The following is a 19,682-nucleotide window of genomic DNA, read 5'->3' as shown; positions in this document are numbered from 1 at the left end:
TTTAAAATAAGAAATCCTTTAATTTCTGCATGATTATACTAAGGTCTACATATCATTTTAAATTCAAATAATAAAATCTTACTTTATTACTATATTGATCATTTCAATGTTTTCCCATTTTCTTAACTGTTGAAAAAACCAATACCTTATGGTACAAATGTATGGATGTCTATTGAGAAGTAAGTGAAAACAGACTTCTAATAGGACTTAGCCCCAAGTAAGTAGATGAAGGATTGCAGCTTTAGACAAAATATATTATGCTATAACACTGGCCAGATTTGAATTACCATTTGAATAAAAATGCAATTTTGAAATTTTATAAATATATGAAACAGTATCATTATGTGCTGGTCTATATAATTCATGCTTTTTAAGTCCAATGAGGAAATAGGCTTCCTCTAGATTTCAGTTTTTTCATAATGTCTGGCTTTGTTTTGTTTTTCCCCTAGGAAACCATACTAGTTAAACCACTTTTTTCCTACATTCTCAAAATGCATTAGAATGGCAACATCTCTTCAGATAGTTCTCTACCTATAGCAACCGTTCAGAGTTTGGATGGCCTCAGGCTGTTTTACTGGCCCATAAAGCACTTCTGGCCACCATAAAATGTGCTCTCCCCCCCCCCCCAGCTCACATTTAAAACTGGTTGCAGCGTCCCATGAGCATGATCTGTGACATTTTTTGCTAGTTTTCAGCAAAAAATATCCACTTGGGAAAGTGGATTTGGACTTATGACCATAAGATTTGCTTAACAATTGCAGGATTTGGACTTATGACCATGTGATTTGTTTAACTACCACTGTAAAAAAAATCAGGTCTGATCACATAGTTTCCTGACTTACAACCAAAATTCCAGTCCCAATTGTTGTAAATTGAGGACTACCCGTATAAACTTTATAGCTGCTTATAAAAGGTTTTACTTTTTTGAATTGTAGATAAAAACTGCTTCATACTATTATAAACTTTGCACACCACTATATACGTACAGACTTCTAACTGGGAATTTGACAGAGTAAAAAATAGATTGAAAGGTAAAAAAATCAGAAATGGCAAATCTATTAAAGAGTTATGAGTATTAATTTAAGAGATTACCTATACATTCAGTAGGCATTCCATTTTTACTTTTACTAAAACTGACTTAAGAAGATTATCTGATATCAATCACATTATAAAAAAGAGTAGCTGATAACAGAACTTAAAGGATTTTTGCTTGTAGATAACAGGACTACAAACTCATTATTCATAGAATTAAACCATGTTAGTGGCTTTTATAAGTAAGTCATATAATGTAGTAAATCCATCATTCTAACTTTGATATTTTGGTTTGCAGTTCCTTTTTTCTGGATTAAACCAAATATGAAATTTGAAAGGCATGATGCCTCTGTAAAAATAACAATGCTCTGAAATGAATATAATGCATCTTTAAATTTGTGAAAGTTGGCTTTCTCTTAATTGACATTATTACAAATGGGCCTTTCCAATACAAATGAAAAACATTGAACAAGATGAAACACAGAAAATATGCTGAACACAAATTACATACAGAGTTAAGCTACTGATACAACTGAAAAGATTTTCAAAAGTAAAAGGTAAAAAGAACCCATTGTAGATACATGATTGTGAATTATATTAAAAACATCTAGAGAGTGAGTATCTGTATAAAAGTATAAAAAGGAGCTATCTAAAGTAAGACAAATTTTAAATTCTTTGATAGAAGAAACCTGATAGAAAAAAATTAATGCTGTATCTCATGTAACAATAGTGGCAGGTGAAATATAAACTCAAGTTGGTATATTTAAAAAAATAGCTAACACAGAAGTCAAAAACTAAAGAGACCTGTGCATTAATGGTACTTTTGAATGCATTAAGTGGAGGCCTGATTTTTTTACTTCTGTTTGCATCCTGTCAGAATGCATGGAATTGTTGTTCCAGGAGGCCTTCGTAGTTCTTTGAAGGTCTCAAAAGCAGTTTTAGATGAAGTAATAGAGCTACACATAGAAAAAAGAGCTAGAAAAATTGCACTGTAGGTAAATGCAATATCATCCTTTATGTCCTATATATACAATTTATAGCCCTTAGCCCATAAAGCATAATACTCCTTTAACAATATCCATCTTCACTTGGCAAAAGGTTTGAAATTATTTAGGTGCATGTCATTTTCCTGCTAAATGATGTACCTTCTTCATATTATTTACCTGTTGTTATTAACTTGAGAAAGCAAAAAACACACAAACTTTTTAATAAATTTGTACCAGAGCATGTTTTAAATTACTAGTTGTTGGACTTGTGGTTAGTGAATTTAAAGTGCATCTAAAGATCATGGGTAATTTTAAACCAGTTCAATGAGCTACATGACATCTGAATGAAATCTTAATGAAGATGACAATTTCATCCATTTTTCTCTCTCCCAAATCAGCCACTAAACAGCATTCTCCTCAGTACTAAAATTGGCTTTATTAGATTTAATAAAAGGATTTACTATAGAAAGCTGCTCCTGTTAGGAGAAGTTTGGAGGGTAACAGCTGCCTGTCAGTCCTTTCTCATAAACTCAGCACTCTGAAAGAAAACTGTACCATGATTTGACAAGTCTCATTTATATCACACATAAATTCAACTGGAATCTGTGAGTCTATTAATATACTATGAGAAATTCTACTGATTTGCAAATAATGCAAGTTTCAGGCAGCATAGGAGTGTCATAATGCCTTGACAGTGATTTTAGGCACATGGCCAATTTGTTATAATTGGCTACTATAACTTTCAGACAATAAAATAGGCACTATAAAAATGGCAAAAATATTTAAAAGCTGTTTCTATAATTATAAAGTGATAATGTTATTTAATACTTTTTCTACCTTAAATTCCCTTTAAGCAAGCAAATGAAGTATTCAGAAAAATCTATTAATCTATGAAAGGTGATAGCATTCAAAAATAAAACAGCACTCATCCAATTAAAACAATTCTTCACAAAGGTGCAAATGATTTCACTACTGCTTTCCAGGTTCACATGGGCAGGTCAGTACTGTTATGCCTAGTTTTTCTAGAAGTACCATCGTCTCGTGGCAGTGCTTTCTGCAAGTTTGACATAGCAGCAGTTCTTTCAATATCTATCACAGCATATAGCTCAGTGCGCCTGGTTGGTGTTGGGGGAAGTGGAGTAGTAGGAGTTTTGGGAGTCTGTGGATTATCAGAGTCACTGCCAGCTTCCAAATCAACTTGTATATAATTGAGTTGCCTGTGTTCTGAACTTGGTCGCCTAATATCAAAATTGAAGACTGTAGGGGTACAGTCCCGGCGTCTTGCATATTCGACTTTGTGAGCACTTGATGGTACTGTTACATTCTCTGTATTGACATAATTATGCATGGGATCTAAGTTATTATGATAGCCATTCAAAGAGGGAGTCTTTGGTCCTAAACTGTCATCCTCTTCTTTACTTAGCTTATGAGCTTCCCAAACTGGAGGCAAAGAAGGAAGATTTTCATAATTTAACAGTGCAGTTCTCCTTTGAGCTGAATTATTGATGTTTTGAGTATCAGAAGTATTGGATGACACTAGACGACCTCTCCTGTGCCCTGGAGCATTAGGGATAGACAATCTATTTACATTTTCATATGTTAGTTTATTACCAGAAGAAACTTCTTTGCGTTCATCACTGTCATATCCAGTATCCCATTCATTGTTACTGTTTCCACTAGCTTGAGTACTGCTACCACTTGTTTCAGTATTGTTCCCACTAATTTGAGTACTGTTCCCACTTGATTCCAGTTTTTCCTTCTCCATTAACTGCCGCTGGACAGGAGTAGGGCCCAAAACAAATTTGACTCCTTGAGGTTCCAGTACAACCTGGGCATCCCTGTCATCAGAGGAAGTCTCTTCTTCTCTTGCCTTGTTTGTTTCTGCATTGGGAACCTTTTGTTCCAGAGGTGTGCGTGTAGTTGGTTTGTTTTTTCTTTCTTCCTGTACGCCCGTTGTATTCACATATGTATGGACCTACAAAAGATAGAGTCCAATGTCAATCTTATACATTGCCATATTCTTTTTTGACTCTTGATCACATAGATTTATTATATCCAACAATGATATATAATAATGTAGACATCTACTAAACATAAAACTGGATTCAGTGTACTTCCATCTCATACAGGGCATATTTTAGCAGTATTAATAAAGATATATAGTAATGGCTAGTTACAATAAAATTAGAATATGGAACAGAAAATTCAGAATAACTTACTTGTTCCTCTGCTACAAGTAAGGGGTGTGTGGACTCTTCACCTACTGAAGGAAGACGTGCACTTCCTACTGAAGGGTGTCTGCTGGAAGGATGTGATGAAGCATCTCCATAGGAGGGATACCTTGGGTACCCATTAGGTAAATTCTGCCCACTCAATCCAGGTGCTGGTTAAAAATAAAATCCAAGTATTATATTGATACTATTAATATTATTCATTCAGAACATATATATTAATAAATACTAATTCACTACAAGTTAGATTGTAACAACTGCAAGGGCTTGTCCAGAGAGTTGCCAGGAACAAAAAATTCAAAAAGCAGAGACTCAAACATTGCAACAAAGAATTCAACAGAATTTCATTATCAGCATTTTATCTTAAGGAAAGCAAAATTCATACTTTCTGTTCAGGACCAGGGGCCATATATATTAAAAAGGCCCCTAGCCTAGAGCAAGAGGCCACATATATTAAAAACCAGATACATGTCTAGAATCATGGACTAACTAAAGGACAGTAAATAAAAATAAAAACAAATGCTATTCTTGAGTCTGGCCTACTTTGCATCAGATTTTACTCATTAAAATTTATAACCCACACCATTCTCAACATTTGGAGCAATTATTTGTTTTTTAATCAGTAACCAAATTGAGAAAAAAGAGCAAAAAACCAAAGACAATAATACATTGTCAAAGAGAAAAAGAAAAAACACATAAAACATGCTTTAACAAAAAAGTGAAAAAATAACAAAGAAAAAAACATAGTATGGTAGGTCATTATAACAACATATATTCATACGGTACATACATACATACATACGTGTGTGTGTGAATTTGTTTAATGTAAATATTATTCAAGTAAATATATATTTCTAATACATTTATATAACAATAATTTTAACCTACTATTCTCCATAAATGAGTCCTATATTTTGTTATATTGGCCGTACAAAGTCTACATGTATAGGTAATTGGCCTATAAGTAGTAAGTGAATCTGGTCTTCAATCCATTGAATAAATGGAGCTATACATTTATCTTTCTAATGCTACAATATCAGTTTTGTAGCATAGAAATGGTACAAAGAATCCATTTATGTTATCTGGTTGTCTCCTAGGCATGTAGTTCAAAACAACATTAACCTCTGGAAAGAGTAGCTTTTCTCGCGCAATCATATTTATATAATCCACTACTTTCTCCCCAAACGTGGCAAGTATATGGCACTGTAGAAACATATTCTCTCCTCCAATACTAGCAAGCATGTGTAAATCCCAGGCCAAAGCTTCATTCTGAAGTCTTTCCAAAAGATCACCTCAGTACAGCCAGAAGGCCAATATCTGTCAATGCTTTTGTACAGTAGGCCTCTACAATCCAAACTCTGTTCTGACTCTACAGTAAGTTGTCATAGGTCATTCCAAGACAATCTATCTCAGCCAACAACCTCCCCCCCCTCAGAAACTTTCAATAACAGTGGCTAACATCAATTCTTATCAGATGTCAACTCGGAAAAAAAATACAGGAATGAATTCCTTATGACAAATTATTTTAGTCCACTAATTACTTTATATTTCCTTTAAAATGTTAACTGTCACATGGTGTGAAAATTATGTGTAATAATTATCATTTGAAACATTCAAAGTAAAAAAAAAATTGGCAACCTTAACAAATTATGTTAGCCTAGTCAATGAATCACTCATGCATCAACTTACTGGTAGGTGTGAGAGGTGTTCTTGGAACCTCAATCTCTGTTTGATGAAGACTCCTTTCTATAACTGGTTCTTCTACTACATTTATGCTATTGTTCTGCATGATTTCCTGCAGCATATTAAACAGTTCCTCTGCACGAGCACACTTGAAGGCAAATATCCCTGCAAAAACATATATTAGACATCATAATAATGTATGTATGCATAATCACTTACTCATATACCTGCTAATGAAAGATATTTAGTTTTTAAATTTTTAACAATCCTGCAATTCCAAAGGGGATTTTTTGGTATCTATATCAGAATATACTTGTAGTCTAATGTGTCTAGCACAGGACGTGAATAATATCAGAAAACATCTCAAGAACAATTGCCTCTTAGAAGAATATATTTTCACAATTAATACATTTCAAGTTTTCTGGTCAATTATAGTATCAAAATTAATGTAAACATCCTACATAAAGAAGTAAGAAGGATCTAACACAAGGTACACAGTCCAGATTCATGACAACGTTAAAACTTGAATGAATGGAAGACAGATGTGAATAGAACTAATAAAATAAATTTGATTTGGTCTCAAGGACTAAAATCAGAAACAAAGTACGCAGCATCAAAGATTTTCCTCTAGAGTTCTTCCACTTTTTCTTTCAAAAGCAATGAAACCCCCACCTTATTCTCATCAGCAAAGGGAAACAGTATAGTTGCAGTATTGTATTATTTTTCCATTGAAAGCATTATGTTGACATTCTTATTAGCAATTGTATCTTTGCTATTACTAGCTTCTCTAACATCCAATATTTAAATAAATATTAAAAATTATGTACTATTCTATTCAAACCAATAATAAATTTCAACTCAATATTCCCCTTTAAATAGTAATCTATTGACTTAGTTTCATGCAAACTTCCTAACGGTAGGTGGGCCATGTACTATACTGTCTGGGATGATTCTATCTTTGAAGAAAATCGTCTAGTCTGCCTCCAGAAAAGTAGGTTTATAAATTTGAAATGTATTAAGGATTTTTCCTTATAGAGCAATTTTAACAAATGTGATTCTAAATAATAAGATATAATAATAATAATGCTCCCATGCATACCAACTGGAGTTGACATTATGAAAGCTGTAATGTATAACCGATAATTTCAATACACAGTGAAGGGTAGTATTTTAAGATAAAACTAGTTTTACAGAGTTACTTGATACTTAAACATACAATTCATACAAACAGGAAAATAGTATTATACAACAGAGATAAATTAATAATTTGGATAATTAGACAATAAATCATAAAGACATTATATACTGCATTTAATCATACTTCCTGAACAAAAAGCTGAAATGTTGATAAATAAATGGGACCATGCTTGTAGATTCTCAAATATAAGGCAATGATTGGATCCTGAAAATATGGTTACATATTTGCATTTATATGAGCTTAGTTTTTAAAATCCAATAAAAATATTTAACTTTTGAGAATATAAACATGTTTACAATTTATGTCACTTATCTACACATGAATAATGTGGGAGAAGTTGAGCAAAGATGTGATTTATATAAGGCCATTATGTGAGTTCAATGACTCACAAACTGCACTTCTCTGATATTGACCTTCAGCAGTTGATATTCAGAAGCACATTGTATACCAATTTGAAGTTTCAAACGGCCAATGATAAAACTATTCTCTATGAAATTGTTTAATTTTCTCTTAAAACATATTCCTTAAAGCAATTTCTCATTTTGTGACAATTTTTTTTAACTCATACTAAAGCCATTACCTGGATTCAGTTGTAAAAAAGAGAGAGAGAACATCTATTTAGTTCTTTTCCAATATTTTATCTCTCTGTGGTCCATCTCTAAATTAAAAATATTTCTTCTTAGGAAAAGTTCTATTGTATCACTCTGTCTTTTTCCTAATTTCCTTATGAGACTACAGATTTTGGCCATTATATTTTTTAAAAAAAGAAAATCCAATAAACTCTGTCAAGGTCAAGGTTCCGATTAATGAACCCAAGCAAACTGAACCTGGCAGGAGCCATTGTTCTGTTCCTCAGTTGCCACTCTAGTTGAAACATGTCTTTTTCCTGCTGTCACTGAAGACTCAATTGATGATGTATAGGTCAATGGAAACATGATTCTAAAATTGCTTTCTTGATCAATGAATGCCAATTAGATTAATACTGTCTAATGTCAATAACAACCTTCCTTAACAACATAATCCTCTGCTGCAGGACAGTATTTCAGGATGAGAAGGTTGGGTTTCCTTCTCCAAATACTGTAATTAGTTCCAACCTTATGGTGAAGAGGGGGAATCTGATAGATACCACTCTTCCTAATTCCCTTCATGTCAGGCTTTTTCTGTTACTGGTTATCTCTCGTTTTGGAAAGGCCTAAAAAAGGGAGAGGGAGGGCCCACAGAAAGCAGATGGGCAGAGCTAAGCTTCCAGACTATTCTTGATGTACCCATCCCTCTGTCAGACACAACATTCAGCCAGCTCTCAGATTGATCTAAATATAATCTTTCCATTTGCCTGCAATGGAAGTTTTAAAAACTATGAGATAGCAAATAATGGCCTTCTGCCTTGCCAGTTGGCTATCAGTAGGGCTTGGAACTTGTCAAAGTACTTCAGAAGATAGAGAGAATAAGTGTCTCCATAACAGGGATTTCATTTAGATAACTAATTCATTTAGATCAACTAAGTACAATTGGTCCAGGTTGGTTAATACTATGTATTTCTAAGTTGTCATATTTCACCAGTACTATTAGCTTTACATTATATAGGAGTTCCATTTAACAGACCTATGAAATAGGGAACTATTTATACATACCTGGTCCAGTTTGACATCTTCGACCACTTTCAAATGAGAATAGATTGGAATCATAGCCATAACGGCGCAGACAGAGATAATGCCACTTGACAGAATCCCGTTTACGGGTATACAAGATTAATTCTGTATCTGTAAGTTCCATTATACCAGAACCCAATTCATTACCATCATCATCCACATTAATAACCTAGAAAATATATTTTTCAGAAAATAAACTTATGATTCACACAATCAAACTCAAATATTTATTTATACACAACCATATACTTTACTAAATATAATTGAGCAAATATTTACTAAAAACTGCTAGATAACAGAAAATAAACCTAGCATAATTATAAGAAAAATATATAGCTGATTGGTATTTTATTTACTCCCAGAATATGAAAATGTTTCTCGTGCCACAAAATATATTTCACATCTTTCCATCATCCATTTCAGCAGGTTTAATTAAGTATAATTTATCCCAAATATTTGGTGATATGAATTATTATATCGTTTCCAATCTGAAAATGTTACAAAAGAAATATCCAAAGAATCTCTATGGCAAATAATAGAGACATACACTAAGTAGCACAGATAATGGAGTATGATTTTTTGCAATTATTTGATTTACAGTGCTCAACATTTATGAGCACTTGTTCTGCATTGATGGGAGTTATAGTCCAAAATACAGCAAATACAGACTGCCTAGCACTATATCTCAACTTTACTTAGCTCTCAATTTAACAATCAACTTGAAAATTAAGTCGATTTTTAAAAATTATCACAAAATTATCACATAATTTTAAAAATTATCACAAAAATCTCCATCATTCCTTACAATTAATTTTTTCCCTTGTCAATCCCAAATCAGAACTTTGCACTCAAAAGTTTCTATGTAGAATTGTACCTTAAATTTGTTTCGATGGTTATCAGGGACTGCTTCTTTATCAGGACAGCTACAACAGCTACCCATGACTTCTTTAGAAGACCGTGTGATTACTATAGCAAAGTAAAGAGAATTGTTTTAAAGACAAATGCAATATAGAGAATGGAAAATGAAGTTCAAATAATTGCGAAGTATTTAAAAAACATGATACATATTATAAAAGCAGTATGAAGAGATCAAATGTATACTGTTTTAAATATATTTAAATAGTTGAATAATGAACAAGGAATTCCATATTTCTAAAATATTGTATTTTTAGTAATAATTCATTTGATAATGTTGTTGATGTTTCCATATACAAAACGAAAGGTAACAAGGACGAATTCAAAAATTATATGGAACAGTTTATTAAGTATGCCTGGGAAAGTGCTGAGCAGAATTTAATGAAGCTGAATGATTTGCAGCAAACATTAGACTACTTGATGCAACAAGGAGTGCAGATCTTAAAATGGAAAAGTAAAGCAAATGCTGCAGGTGTCAGGCCTAGAAGCCATCTTTTGTATTGGGCCTGCCACATTTACTGCTGGGGAAACTGGGAGGGGGAATGGTATGGAGCAGAGGTGATATATAGTCATAATAACATTCCTTTCTCAGAGAGTCAAGGACTTCTTGCCCTGCGCCTGGAGAGGTGTGACTGGGAGGTATATTCGGATGGGACAGTGCTTTGATTGGACCATATGATGGACATGTGGGTGGTGGGCAGGGACTTGGACTTTCCTTTGGGTGGGGAAACCCTGGAAACTTTCAGATTCGGGTTTCCCCAGATGTACCAATATGACATCTCTAATAAAATGGAACTTTGAGGAACTTCAAGCCTCTTCTTCAAGTCTTCTTTCGTTGGGGGTATTACTTGGAACCCTGACAGCAGATTTTACACAAATAATGAAAAATTAGAGCAAATAGATCAATGTGTATACCCTGACAGAATGTTTTCTAAAGATGGAGAAAGGGATGGAGAAATGTTAAGATATACTTGTTCTGGCAGAAAGATAATGGGAGTATCGCTTTCTAAAAAAAGATTATAGCTAGAATACATTAGTAAACTGGCAACGGTGCTTACTTGCCACAAAAATTACTTGAGCAGGAAAATAAAAGCTGGAAAACCACAATTTGTATTTTTAGCTAATAACAATCACAATAAAAACTCTGTTGTTTGGGGGCAAGTTACTTACATTCCATCTACTTACAGAACAGGAAATATAGTAACAACTCTATACCTTATAATTCATATACAAGATGATTTCAGATTCTGGTAGAGAAACGTCTGACTGAAAGTAGATATACTCACCTAGATTTGGCCATTAATATTCGTAGCCTCTGGTATAGCAGCAGTAATCCTTTCATAATTCAAAACATCATGTTTTCTTTTCAGATAGTTGCTGGACCTATAAATGAAAGTTTGAACAAACTGTAAAATGAATTAAGACAACAGCTTTAAATAAAAAACTGCCTCTAAAACAAAACAGTGGTTATTATTCTGTTCTGAACCAATACTAATTATTCCCAATGAACAGCTACTATAGGGTATATGTTTCTTTTTTATAATAACCAAAAAAAAAACCTACTTTTAAAATTCAGTGTTCAACAGAAGACACTCCACTGGGAGTGTCTTATGTTGAAGTATGTTAGATGATAACTTTTGCACATCTATTTTAATAGCAATAGCACTTAGACTTGTATACCACTTCACCATGCTTTTACAGCCCTCTCTAAGCGGTTTACAGCATCTTGCCCCCAACAATCTAGGTCCTCATTTTATGGACCTCAGAAGGATGGAAGGCTGAGTCAACCTTGAGCCGGTTATGATAGAACTGCTGGCAGCCTGCAATACTGTATTCTAACCACTACACCACCATGGCTCTTGTCAGATAATAGAGCATATATAAGTAAAATTATAGGTATTTTGCATCCAGCAAGCTTGACTACTGTATAGTAAATAGCACAGCACAATCAATATCCCATGCTATTAAAAGCTAGGTATGTAGTATTGATTCCTGTACATTCTGCTACAGCGGTCAACACTCATCCCTCAAGATGTTGGACTGCAATTCCTGTCATCCTGTACCTTCAACTATATTGGCTAAAGGGCTGTAGTTCAACATTAGAGAGCTCCATGTTGCTTTCCTCAGCCTAGTTTAATAAATCATGTGTAATAGCTTATATTGTACTTAAATTACATTAAAAATAGACATTAATATTTTTGAATCTATAACATCTAACACACTTTGGATAGTGAAATATATGAAAATATCATCTGCAATAAAACAGGTCTAAAAAGCTGGAACATAGTCAAGTTTATGGGTGAGAAATATAAGAATGGAAAAACTGGTCAACTACCTTATGACAGTTTCTCTTGTGAGGGCAGTAAAGATTTTGTTCTGTAATTTAATGAAGAAAATAACTCAAAATCCTAAAATATTCAACATACAGACAATTCTTGCTTACCAACTGCTCATTAAGCAACCATTCCAAGTTATAATGGCACTGAAAAAGGAGATTTATGATAAGTCATTGCATCTGTGGCTGTCACAGCATCCCAGTGGCCTTGTGGCCTGAATTTGCGTGCTTAGTAACCACTGCACATTTACAATGAACAGAGGGTCTCGCAGTCATGTGATGATCACCATTTGTGAACTTCAAAGTCAGCTTCCAAAAAGCACAAAAATCAAAGGGGAAGCCAGCAGGAAGTCACAAGTTATGGTCATGTGACATTATACTGAATGACTATGATGATTCACTTAATGTCTGCATTCAGAACTGATGCTGTAAGTTGGTGTGATCATGTGAAGTTTCACTTTACAACCATGTTGCTTAGTAGCAGATTTGCCTACTGTGGTTGGTAAGTTAGGACAACTATAAAAGGAATGGAAAAACAATTCAGTAGTAATAGCTTAGACAGGGATATCAAACTCAAGGCCTGCAGGCTGGATACAGTCCATGAGATGTTTAGATCTGGCCCATGGGCCACTCTGGAAACAGCGAAGGACCAGCCCGCGGGACCTCTGCCAGCGAAAATGGAGCATTCAGCCCTCCCAAGCTTTGTTTTCACTGTCAGAGCAATCGTGCCACCACAGGCACCGTTGACATGAGTGACATCAAGCTGGCCATGCCCACCCTAGCCACGCCCCCCCGGCCCCCCAAGGTCAAATACAACCCTGATGCAGCCCTCAATGAAATCATGTTTGACACCTCTGGATTAGACAATGAACAGCAAACCACCATATAGGTTTGACTTAAGAAATCTATCTTTGTACATCTAGCCACCTCTCACTAAACCACATTTTAGCTTTTGACCATGATGTATAAAATCTGATTCGGTTCTAATACTTGTGTGGATTAATACCTAGATTCTAGTATTTAAGTAGCAAATTTAAATTAGATTCAAATTATTTACTCAGTTTGAAAAGCTGCCTATCTCAGCAGTGAATAATAACAAATAGTATAAAAACAATGATATTTTGAATTCAAAAATTATAATGCATAGCATCTGGAAAAAACAAGAGTTAGCAGTGCTAATACAGCCAGGAGACAGGCTCTTTCACACACTCAGGGTCCCAGGCCTGGGCACAGAACCTGGTCTTTACTGGTCTACAAAATGACTGCAGGGTCAGGGTCTAATCTCCTTATGGGGGCTGTTACAGTGGAAAAGGAAGGACTCTTGGCCCTTGTCAACCAGTACTCCTTAGCCAATGCATGCCCATCCTGCTGAACCAGATTGGAGAAGTAAAAATGAAATTATATGTTTTTAAACATCAAACTTCTTGCATTAGAAAAATCTGTCGATATTAGTATCAAGAGGGCAGGAGAGAATTATATTAAATTCAAGTATTATGTTTTTAATATCTAATGCTATAAAGACAGGCTTAAAAGTAGCATGAAGAATTTTTTATTTTTATAAATAATTTTTTTGTTAAGTTTTATAACAATACTACAGCTGCTTGTTTTCAGAACATGAAAGAGACATTTAGTTTGGAACCTTATAGAATAGAATAGAATAGAATAGAATAGAATAGAATTTTATTGGCCAAGTGTGATTGGACACACAAGGAATTTGTCTTGGTGCATATGCTCTCAGTGTTACATAAAAGAAAAGATACGTTCATCAAGGCACAACATTTACAACACAATTGATGATCAATATATCAATATAAATCATATGAAAACGTTCTTTAAATACCACAACAATAAAAGGCTCAGAAAAGTGAAGACTACTTCCCCCAACACCTTAGTATAATACTGAAAGAGTTGTCAAAAAGGAGGTTTAAATGAATTTGCCCATTTGTAAAAAAGGCAATTCAACATTTTGAAGGAAGAAAGGTGAAATCATGAAACAACAGTGTAGCACACATGATAAAGTCAGAATCTTTCTGAGATCTTTTTCATAATTCATAACTTCATCAAACATTAGAAGCTCTGTGTCAATCATCCCAACATAGTCAATTAGAAAAGAAAGTCTCTCAAATCCACTGTTACATTTCACTAAAGCCAAGTAGTTACAAAGATTCAAAGTCGGATCTGAGATTTTTGCATCCAAAGCATAACCTTCCCCCATGGTTATCTCTAGGTCTCTAATTGGATTCAAACAAATTGTTTGGATAATAGTCCCTGTCTTTGCAGGCTGGATGGTGCTGCATTCCACAGTGTGACCTTGGAACTGCCAGCAGCTCTCACAGGACAGCAAGATGCTTAATTTTGATTCCTCCCTCCCTCTCCCACCCCACAGTTCCTTCCCCCCACTGGATGTAGCAAAATGACAGCAAAGCAAAGCATGGCTAGCGAGATGGCAATCCTGACATTGCAGATACAACAAAATACATAAATTATTCAAATAATTATTCAACTATTTTTCACACTTCCTGCATTATTCCAGCATAGTCAAACTTGTAGAAACAGGTTGGTACATATTAGCATTTATTTTTTAAAAACTACATCTAGCTCTTAAGAGCATTAGTCCATTAAAGTGGGGGAGGGGGAGTATTTAAATGTTCACATAATAACCACTTTGGAAGTGAATGCTATGAAAGCATGATTCAGAAAAATCATAGATTCATAAATATGTGTATAATACTTTTTTTTGCTTCAGTCCAGTATTTGTTTCAGCAAAAACAAATTTCAGAAACAAGGAAAAATATCCTCAACTTACACATCTGATAAAAAAATAACTTGCTTAGATACCTTGCAACTTATGATACCTATCATCTTTTGATTCCCAAGTATCTTTTTATTCAGCATATTTAAAGAACCATTTATTTCTTACAAGTTTATTATGTTTGAAGGTATTAATTACCAACTGCCTTCCTGTCCAGAATCATCAAATTGCTGTTAATTTAGTCTTCCTCACATGAACTAGCTGCAATCTAACCCTTGGTAAGATTGGTTTTCCAATACCATTTCCTTCTCTTTTAGATAAATATATTTTCAAGCTACAGTACTAGTATTATTTAAAATATCATCTCTCCACTCTTTCATTATAACTAGCTATATTTCTCCCTTTTCAAACCTAAAAGATGAGTCACAGTAAGTGCAAGCAAATAGAGACTAGATTCATGTATTATGCTAAGCTGTAATAAAGCTTTGTTTAATATAACTTTGACCTAGCATATTGCATGCACATAATCACTGTCATAAATTAGGCATGGTTTAATTTTTTTGGGGGGGAAACAAGCTTGAACAAAACATATTTATGTTTTATGTTTATGTTTGAAGGAACTTATACTAAATAGCCGGTTTGGTATAGTGATTAAGAATCAGGCTAGAAATTGGAGGACGACAAATTCTAGTCCCACCTTGGGTACAAAGCCAAGTTGGGTGACCTTGAACAAGTCACTTTCTCTCACACCTACCAAGGAGCAATAGCAAACCACTTTGCCAAGAAAACTGCCAGGTCCTGTCCAGGCAGTCTCTGAGAATCAGACACAATTGAATGGAGAAAAAAATCATATCATGGAGAAAAAATGTTTCAAATTTTGGATTAGTATAACATGTGATTTCCCAATATATTTCATAGTCTTCATGCAAATTTAGTACATAGGTACAAATGCCTTAATCTGAACAGAAAATAGCAAAACAGACAGGCTCCAAGTCAGCAAAGGAATGAGATAAAGCTGTATATTCTTTACTTATTCAACCTGTATGCTAAATATATACTGAGATAAGCTAAATTGGAAAATGAGTGTGGTTTTAAACTTGGAGAATGAAACAATAATCTGCACTATACTGAGAACTAAAAATGCAGATGACATGGAAATTCTATTAATGAAAATCAAGGAGCGCAGTGAAATATGGAATTAAAAGTAAATATAAAGAAGGCAAAACTAATTGCCATGATATAAGAAATACAAGACTACAAGATGCCACTAAATACAAGAAATCGTAAACCTGACAATAAGTACATTGAACTGGTGGACAGCTCCTGCCTTTTAGAATTGACTGTGAACAATACAGGAAGAAGCAATCAATAAATATTCCACACACTAGTACTTGCTAGAATAGAAATGAAGACCTTGGGGAAAAAATATTAAGATGTCAGGATGTGTCAATACCTACAAAGATCAGAATCATTCAATGGTTTTCCCCATGTCAGTCTATGAAAGTGAAAGTTGGACTGTGAAGAAGCAGAAAAAATATTGCTGCTTTTGAACTTTGTTGTTGGAAAAGATTTCTGAGAATATCACATTAGGATGTCTTCCCGAAGTTGTATAGGACAGGAAAAAAGAAGCAATAATGTACTCAGATCAACTTCAACTAGCTGAAAAGATTTAATGGGTTATGAAAAATCCCCTATATCTTTACAGATTAACAGCTTCCAAATTCCGTATGAACTGTGAAGAGAAAGGTCATTCCTGTATATTGTTTACCCAGGCATTATCCTAGTCCTCTCTCACAATTTTCTAAATAGCAAAATAGTTTGGAGATGGATTTAGGGCTTTGGCATTCATGGCAAGGCATATTCAAAATCTCTGAGGGCCTGTGAAGACCAATAGGTTGCGCACATGTGGTCTAAATCCTGCCTACTTTTTCCTGGTAGAGAAGAGAAGAAAATGTTGCCTTTTTGCAAATTGGAATTATTGTTTCAGAAAATCAAATAACGTGAAAGGTAAAATGAACAGCCAGTAATATTAACAGTAAAAGATAAGTATCTACAGTTCAGAAGGTAGGTAGATTATTTTCCCTGAAAACAGTTCTGAATGTTCTTACTGAAAGAGGGCAAATTACGAAATCCAGAGTTGGAGAGGTTTATCATCCCTGCAACTGCAAATTAAATGCTACAGTTAGATACTGAATATAGCAGTGTCTCACTACTGTGCCTTGAAACTAAAAATGTAGAATTGCTTATTATAAACTCTTTAGCTTCTAAAAATGAAGTAACTAAAATCCACATGCAAACGCAACAGAATTATAGGCTACTACACACCACTAATATAGTGTTTAGTACTTGAATGTGTGTGATTACTGTAGAAGAGCTAATGGATGATCACATCAAATTCTTTCCCTCAACTTACAGATCAAAAACTTGCCCGCTCAGCTACATTCTTCTTTGAACAGCCACCGTTACCCTGGTAACCCTATGCTGCTGACACAGGCAGCTGGTCCATTTAAAGTCAGCCGAAACTGGCAATTGAAATGCTTGTTCAATCAGTTGAGAATAGATTCTCTAATTTTCAAGTACTGCTTGCCACTAGTTTTCAGATATTTTTTCAGGATTAAATCTTTTTAATTTGAAAGTATTTCAACTTTGTTATACACACACTCTTCATTTTTAGCGATATAAATACATTAAAATTTTAATGTTTATAACTTGTGGTTTAGTTTAAGGACATAATGGAGACAAAAGAAGCATTTTAATTAGTACATATAACAGCATATATCAGAAATTCTTGTTAAATTCATTTTGCATCTGTAGTATAGAATATTGTAAACATAATGCAATATAACATAGCGTAACAACTGCATAATATTTAAATATTAATGGAAATCTTCAAATCTCCTCAAATAACTCGAGTATATAAATTTCCAAAAGCTAAGATCCCTTCCCCCCTCAAAAAAAATTACTAGCAGAAGCACATTTTAGTTCTACGCCTCAAAAATTTCCCAATCCTCAAGGAACTGTATCTCTGGATCAATAATTGTTCTGTATCTCTTTTCAGTTAGGCAATTTTGATTAATCTTAATCTAGAATTGTTTGATTATTCTCACCAAACCTAATGTAGATATGTAACAGGATTATTTGTCTTTAGTCCTAGACCAACTGGAAAACCCAAATCTAGAGCAATGAATCAGCAGATAATGCATAGAGGTTGTTTATAAAAAAGTAAATACTTAGGGCTCCCAAGAATTTATTTTTAAGTCTTTTATCACATTACTAAGATTAGTCAAACGTTAATTCTTGTAGCATATTACTTGATGTCAACTCTTGATATAAGCCACAATTATCTGATTATGTTGATTCAATTATAATCTGATAACGTCTATTAAGTTGACAAATTCTAATGCTGATTTACATCCCAGGACTCCTGAATGCATCGAAACAAGAACTCAAGAGACATGCTGCAAGAGCACCCTTATTTAAAACAGAAATGAAAATAAATACTCTCCTACTCTTCTGTCCATTTTCCATCTATGAAATTAGAGATTTCTCTTCTACCTATCCTACACACATTAAAAAAACAAAACAATGCAAGGCCATTCACTTCCAGGTGTAGAACCCACCTCTTTTATCAACAGTTCTCCAAGCTGCTATCATCCTATTATTTGTTACTGTATATATAAGGCTTATTGCTGAGATAAGCAAAAATATAGAGCAAAAGGCACTAAACTGATTAAAAAGTGGTGGAAGTTCTCAGGAAGATTTTACTAAAATATTTTGCCATCTGGAAAAGGTATTGCCATCTGAATGCCATCTGGAAAATCTGGACTCTGGAAAATGCTATCTGCCATCCGGAAAAAATTTAACAGACATTTGCCATCTGGAAAAGAAACAAAAGAAATGTACCTAAGTCGCTTATCAAAATTAGCATTGCCAAATTTTAATTTTTAACTATTTGCTTTATTTAATATGTAATAGTTGCATACTAAATTTCACTTCCAATAACCTATAACCATGATGGCAAACCTATGGCACGTGTCCCAGAGTGGCATGCAGAGCCTTCGCTGTGGGCACACGCACCATCGCCAGCTGCACTTTCAGGTTCTGTCGCACGCATGCACACCAGCCAGCTGTTGTCTTCTTGGTTCCAGTGCATGCATGCACACCAGCCAGCTGATCTTCGTGTGATAGAACCTAGAAGTGCAGGTGTCCGGCACGCATGTGCACAATGGAACCCGGAAGTGCAGCTGGCCGTCACACGCATGCTCCAGTTTTGTCACTTGGTGCCAAATATGTTAAGCATCATTGACCTATAAGGAATGCAAGTCAACTCTATTGAGCCTGTTCTGTATATGTATTGGACTAGAAGACCTCTAAGGTCCTTTCCAGCCCTATGTTTCTTTGAAAAATTCTGCACAGCAACAGTGTGTGTCCTGTAGGTAAGGACCCAATTTTTCATATAAAAACGAGCAACTTGTCTCATGGTTTCATCATTCATTAACCTTTGCTCACTTTCCAGCAAATCCAATGTTCCTGAAACAGAGAAAAGCCTCCCCCCCACCCCTCAGAGGCTGGCTGAAAAAGGTCCATCCCAAAATGGATCTCAATAGACCTTTTTCAACCAGCCCCCAGGAACCAGAGGAAGCCCTGTAGCACTGGCTTTCGACTTTCCTACTGAATTTCAGTAGAAGAAGTGGCAGAGCCAAGGCAAAGAATGAAGAAGATTCTAGAATCTTGCCTAGAATCATTATATAATATATAAAAAGCCATAAACTAGTTAAGTCCAACTTCCTCTTGATTGCCATTGACCCTTATCTAACCATAACCAAGGGCTGACTGAAGATTCCTGTGCTTAGCCTTTTAGCAATTAATCAGTTAAACTGAACCTTCATTTGTGGACCTGG

General features: G+C 34.6%; 1 protein-coding gene across 4 annotated transcripts in view; it reads right to left on the bottom strand.

Annotated features, from left to right (window-relative positions):
* Positions 1-5: 5 nt before the first annotated feature.
* FRS2 (fibroblast growth factor receptor substrate 2) overlaps positions 6-19,682 on the bottom strand; it is a 34,656-nt gene continuing 14,979 nt past the window's right edge. Inside the window, exons 3-10 of one of the 4 annotated variants that reach the window (XM_058190348.1) lie at positions 18,402-18,658; positions 12,030-12,070; positions 10,981-11,077; positions 9,654-9,745; positions 8,762-8,948; positions 5,939-6,097; positions 4,238-4,401; positions 6-3,993 (exon numbers count right to left, since the gene is read on the bottom strand). In XM_058190348.1, the coding sequence (XP_058046331.1) occupies positions 3,004-3,993; positions 4,238-4,401; positions 5,939-6,097; positions 8,762-8,948; positions 9,654-9,719 (1,566 nt within the window). In that variant the 5' untranslated portion in view covers positions 9,720-9,745; positions 10,981-11,077; positions 12,030-12,070; positions 18,402-18,658 and the 3' untranslated portion in view covers positions 6-3,003. The remainder of the gene's footprint in view (positions 3,994-4,237; positions 4,402-5,938; positions 6,098-8,761; positions 8,949-9,653; positions 9,746-10,980; positions 11,078-12,029; positions 12,071-18,401; positions 18,659-19,682) is intronic. The other 3 variants (XM_058190349.1, XM_058190350.1, XM_058190347.1) reach the window with 3 other exon arrangements.

The sequence above is a fragment of the Ahaetulla prasina genome, chromosome 7 (assembly GCF_028640845.1).
Source record: "Ahaetulla prasina isolate Xishuangbanna chromosome 7, ASM2864084v1, whole genome shotgun sequence".
NCBI lineage: Eukaryota > Metazoa > Chordata > Lepidosauria > Squamata > Colubridae > Ahaetulla > Ahaetulla prasina.
Note: the sequence above shows the minus strand (reverse complement) of the source record. Positions and strands in the feature narration are given on the sequence as shown.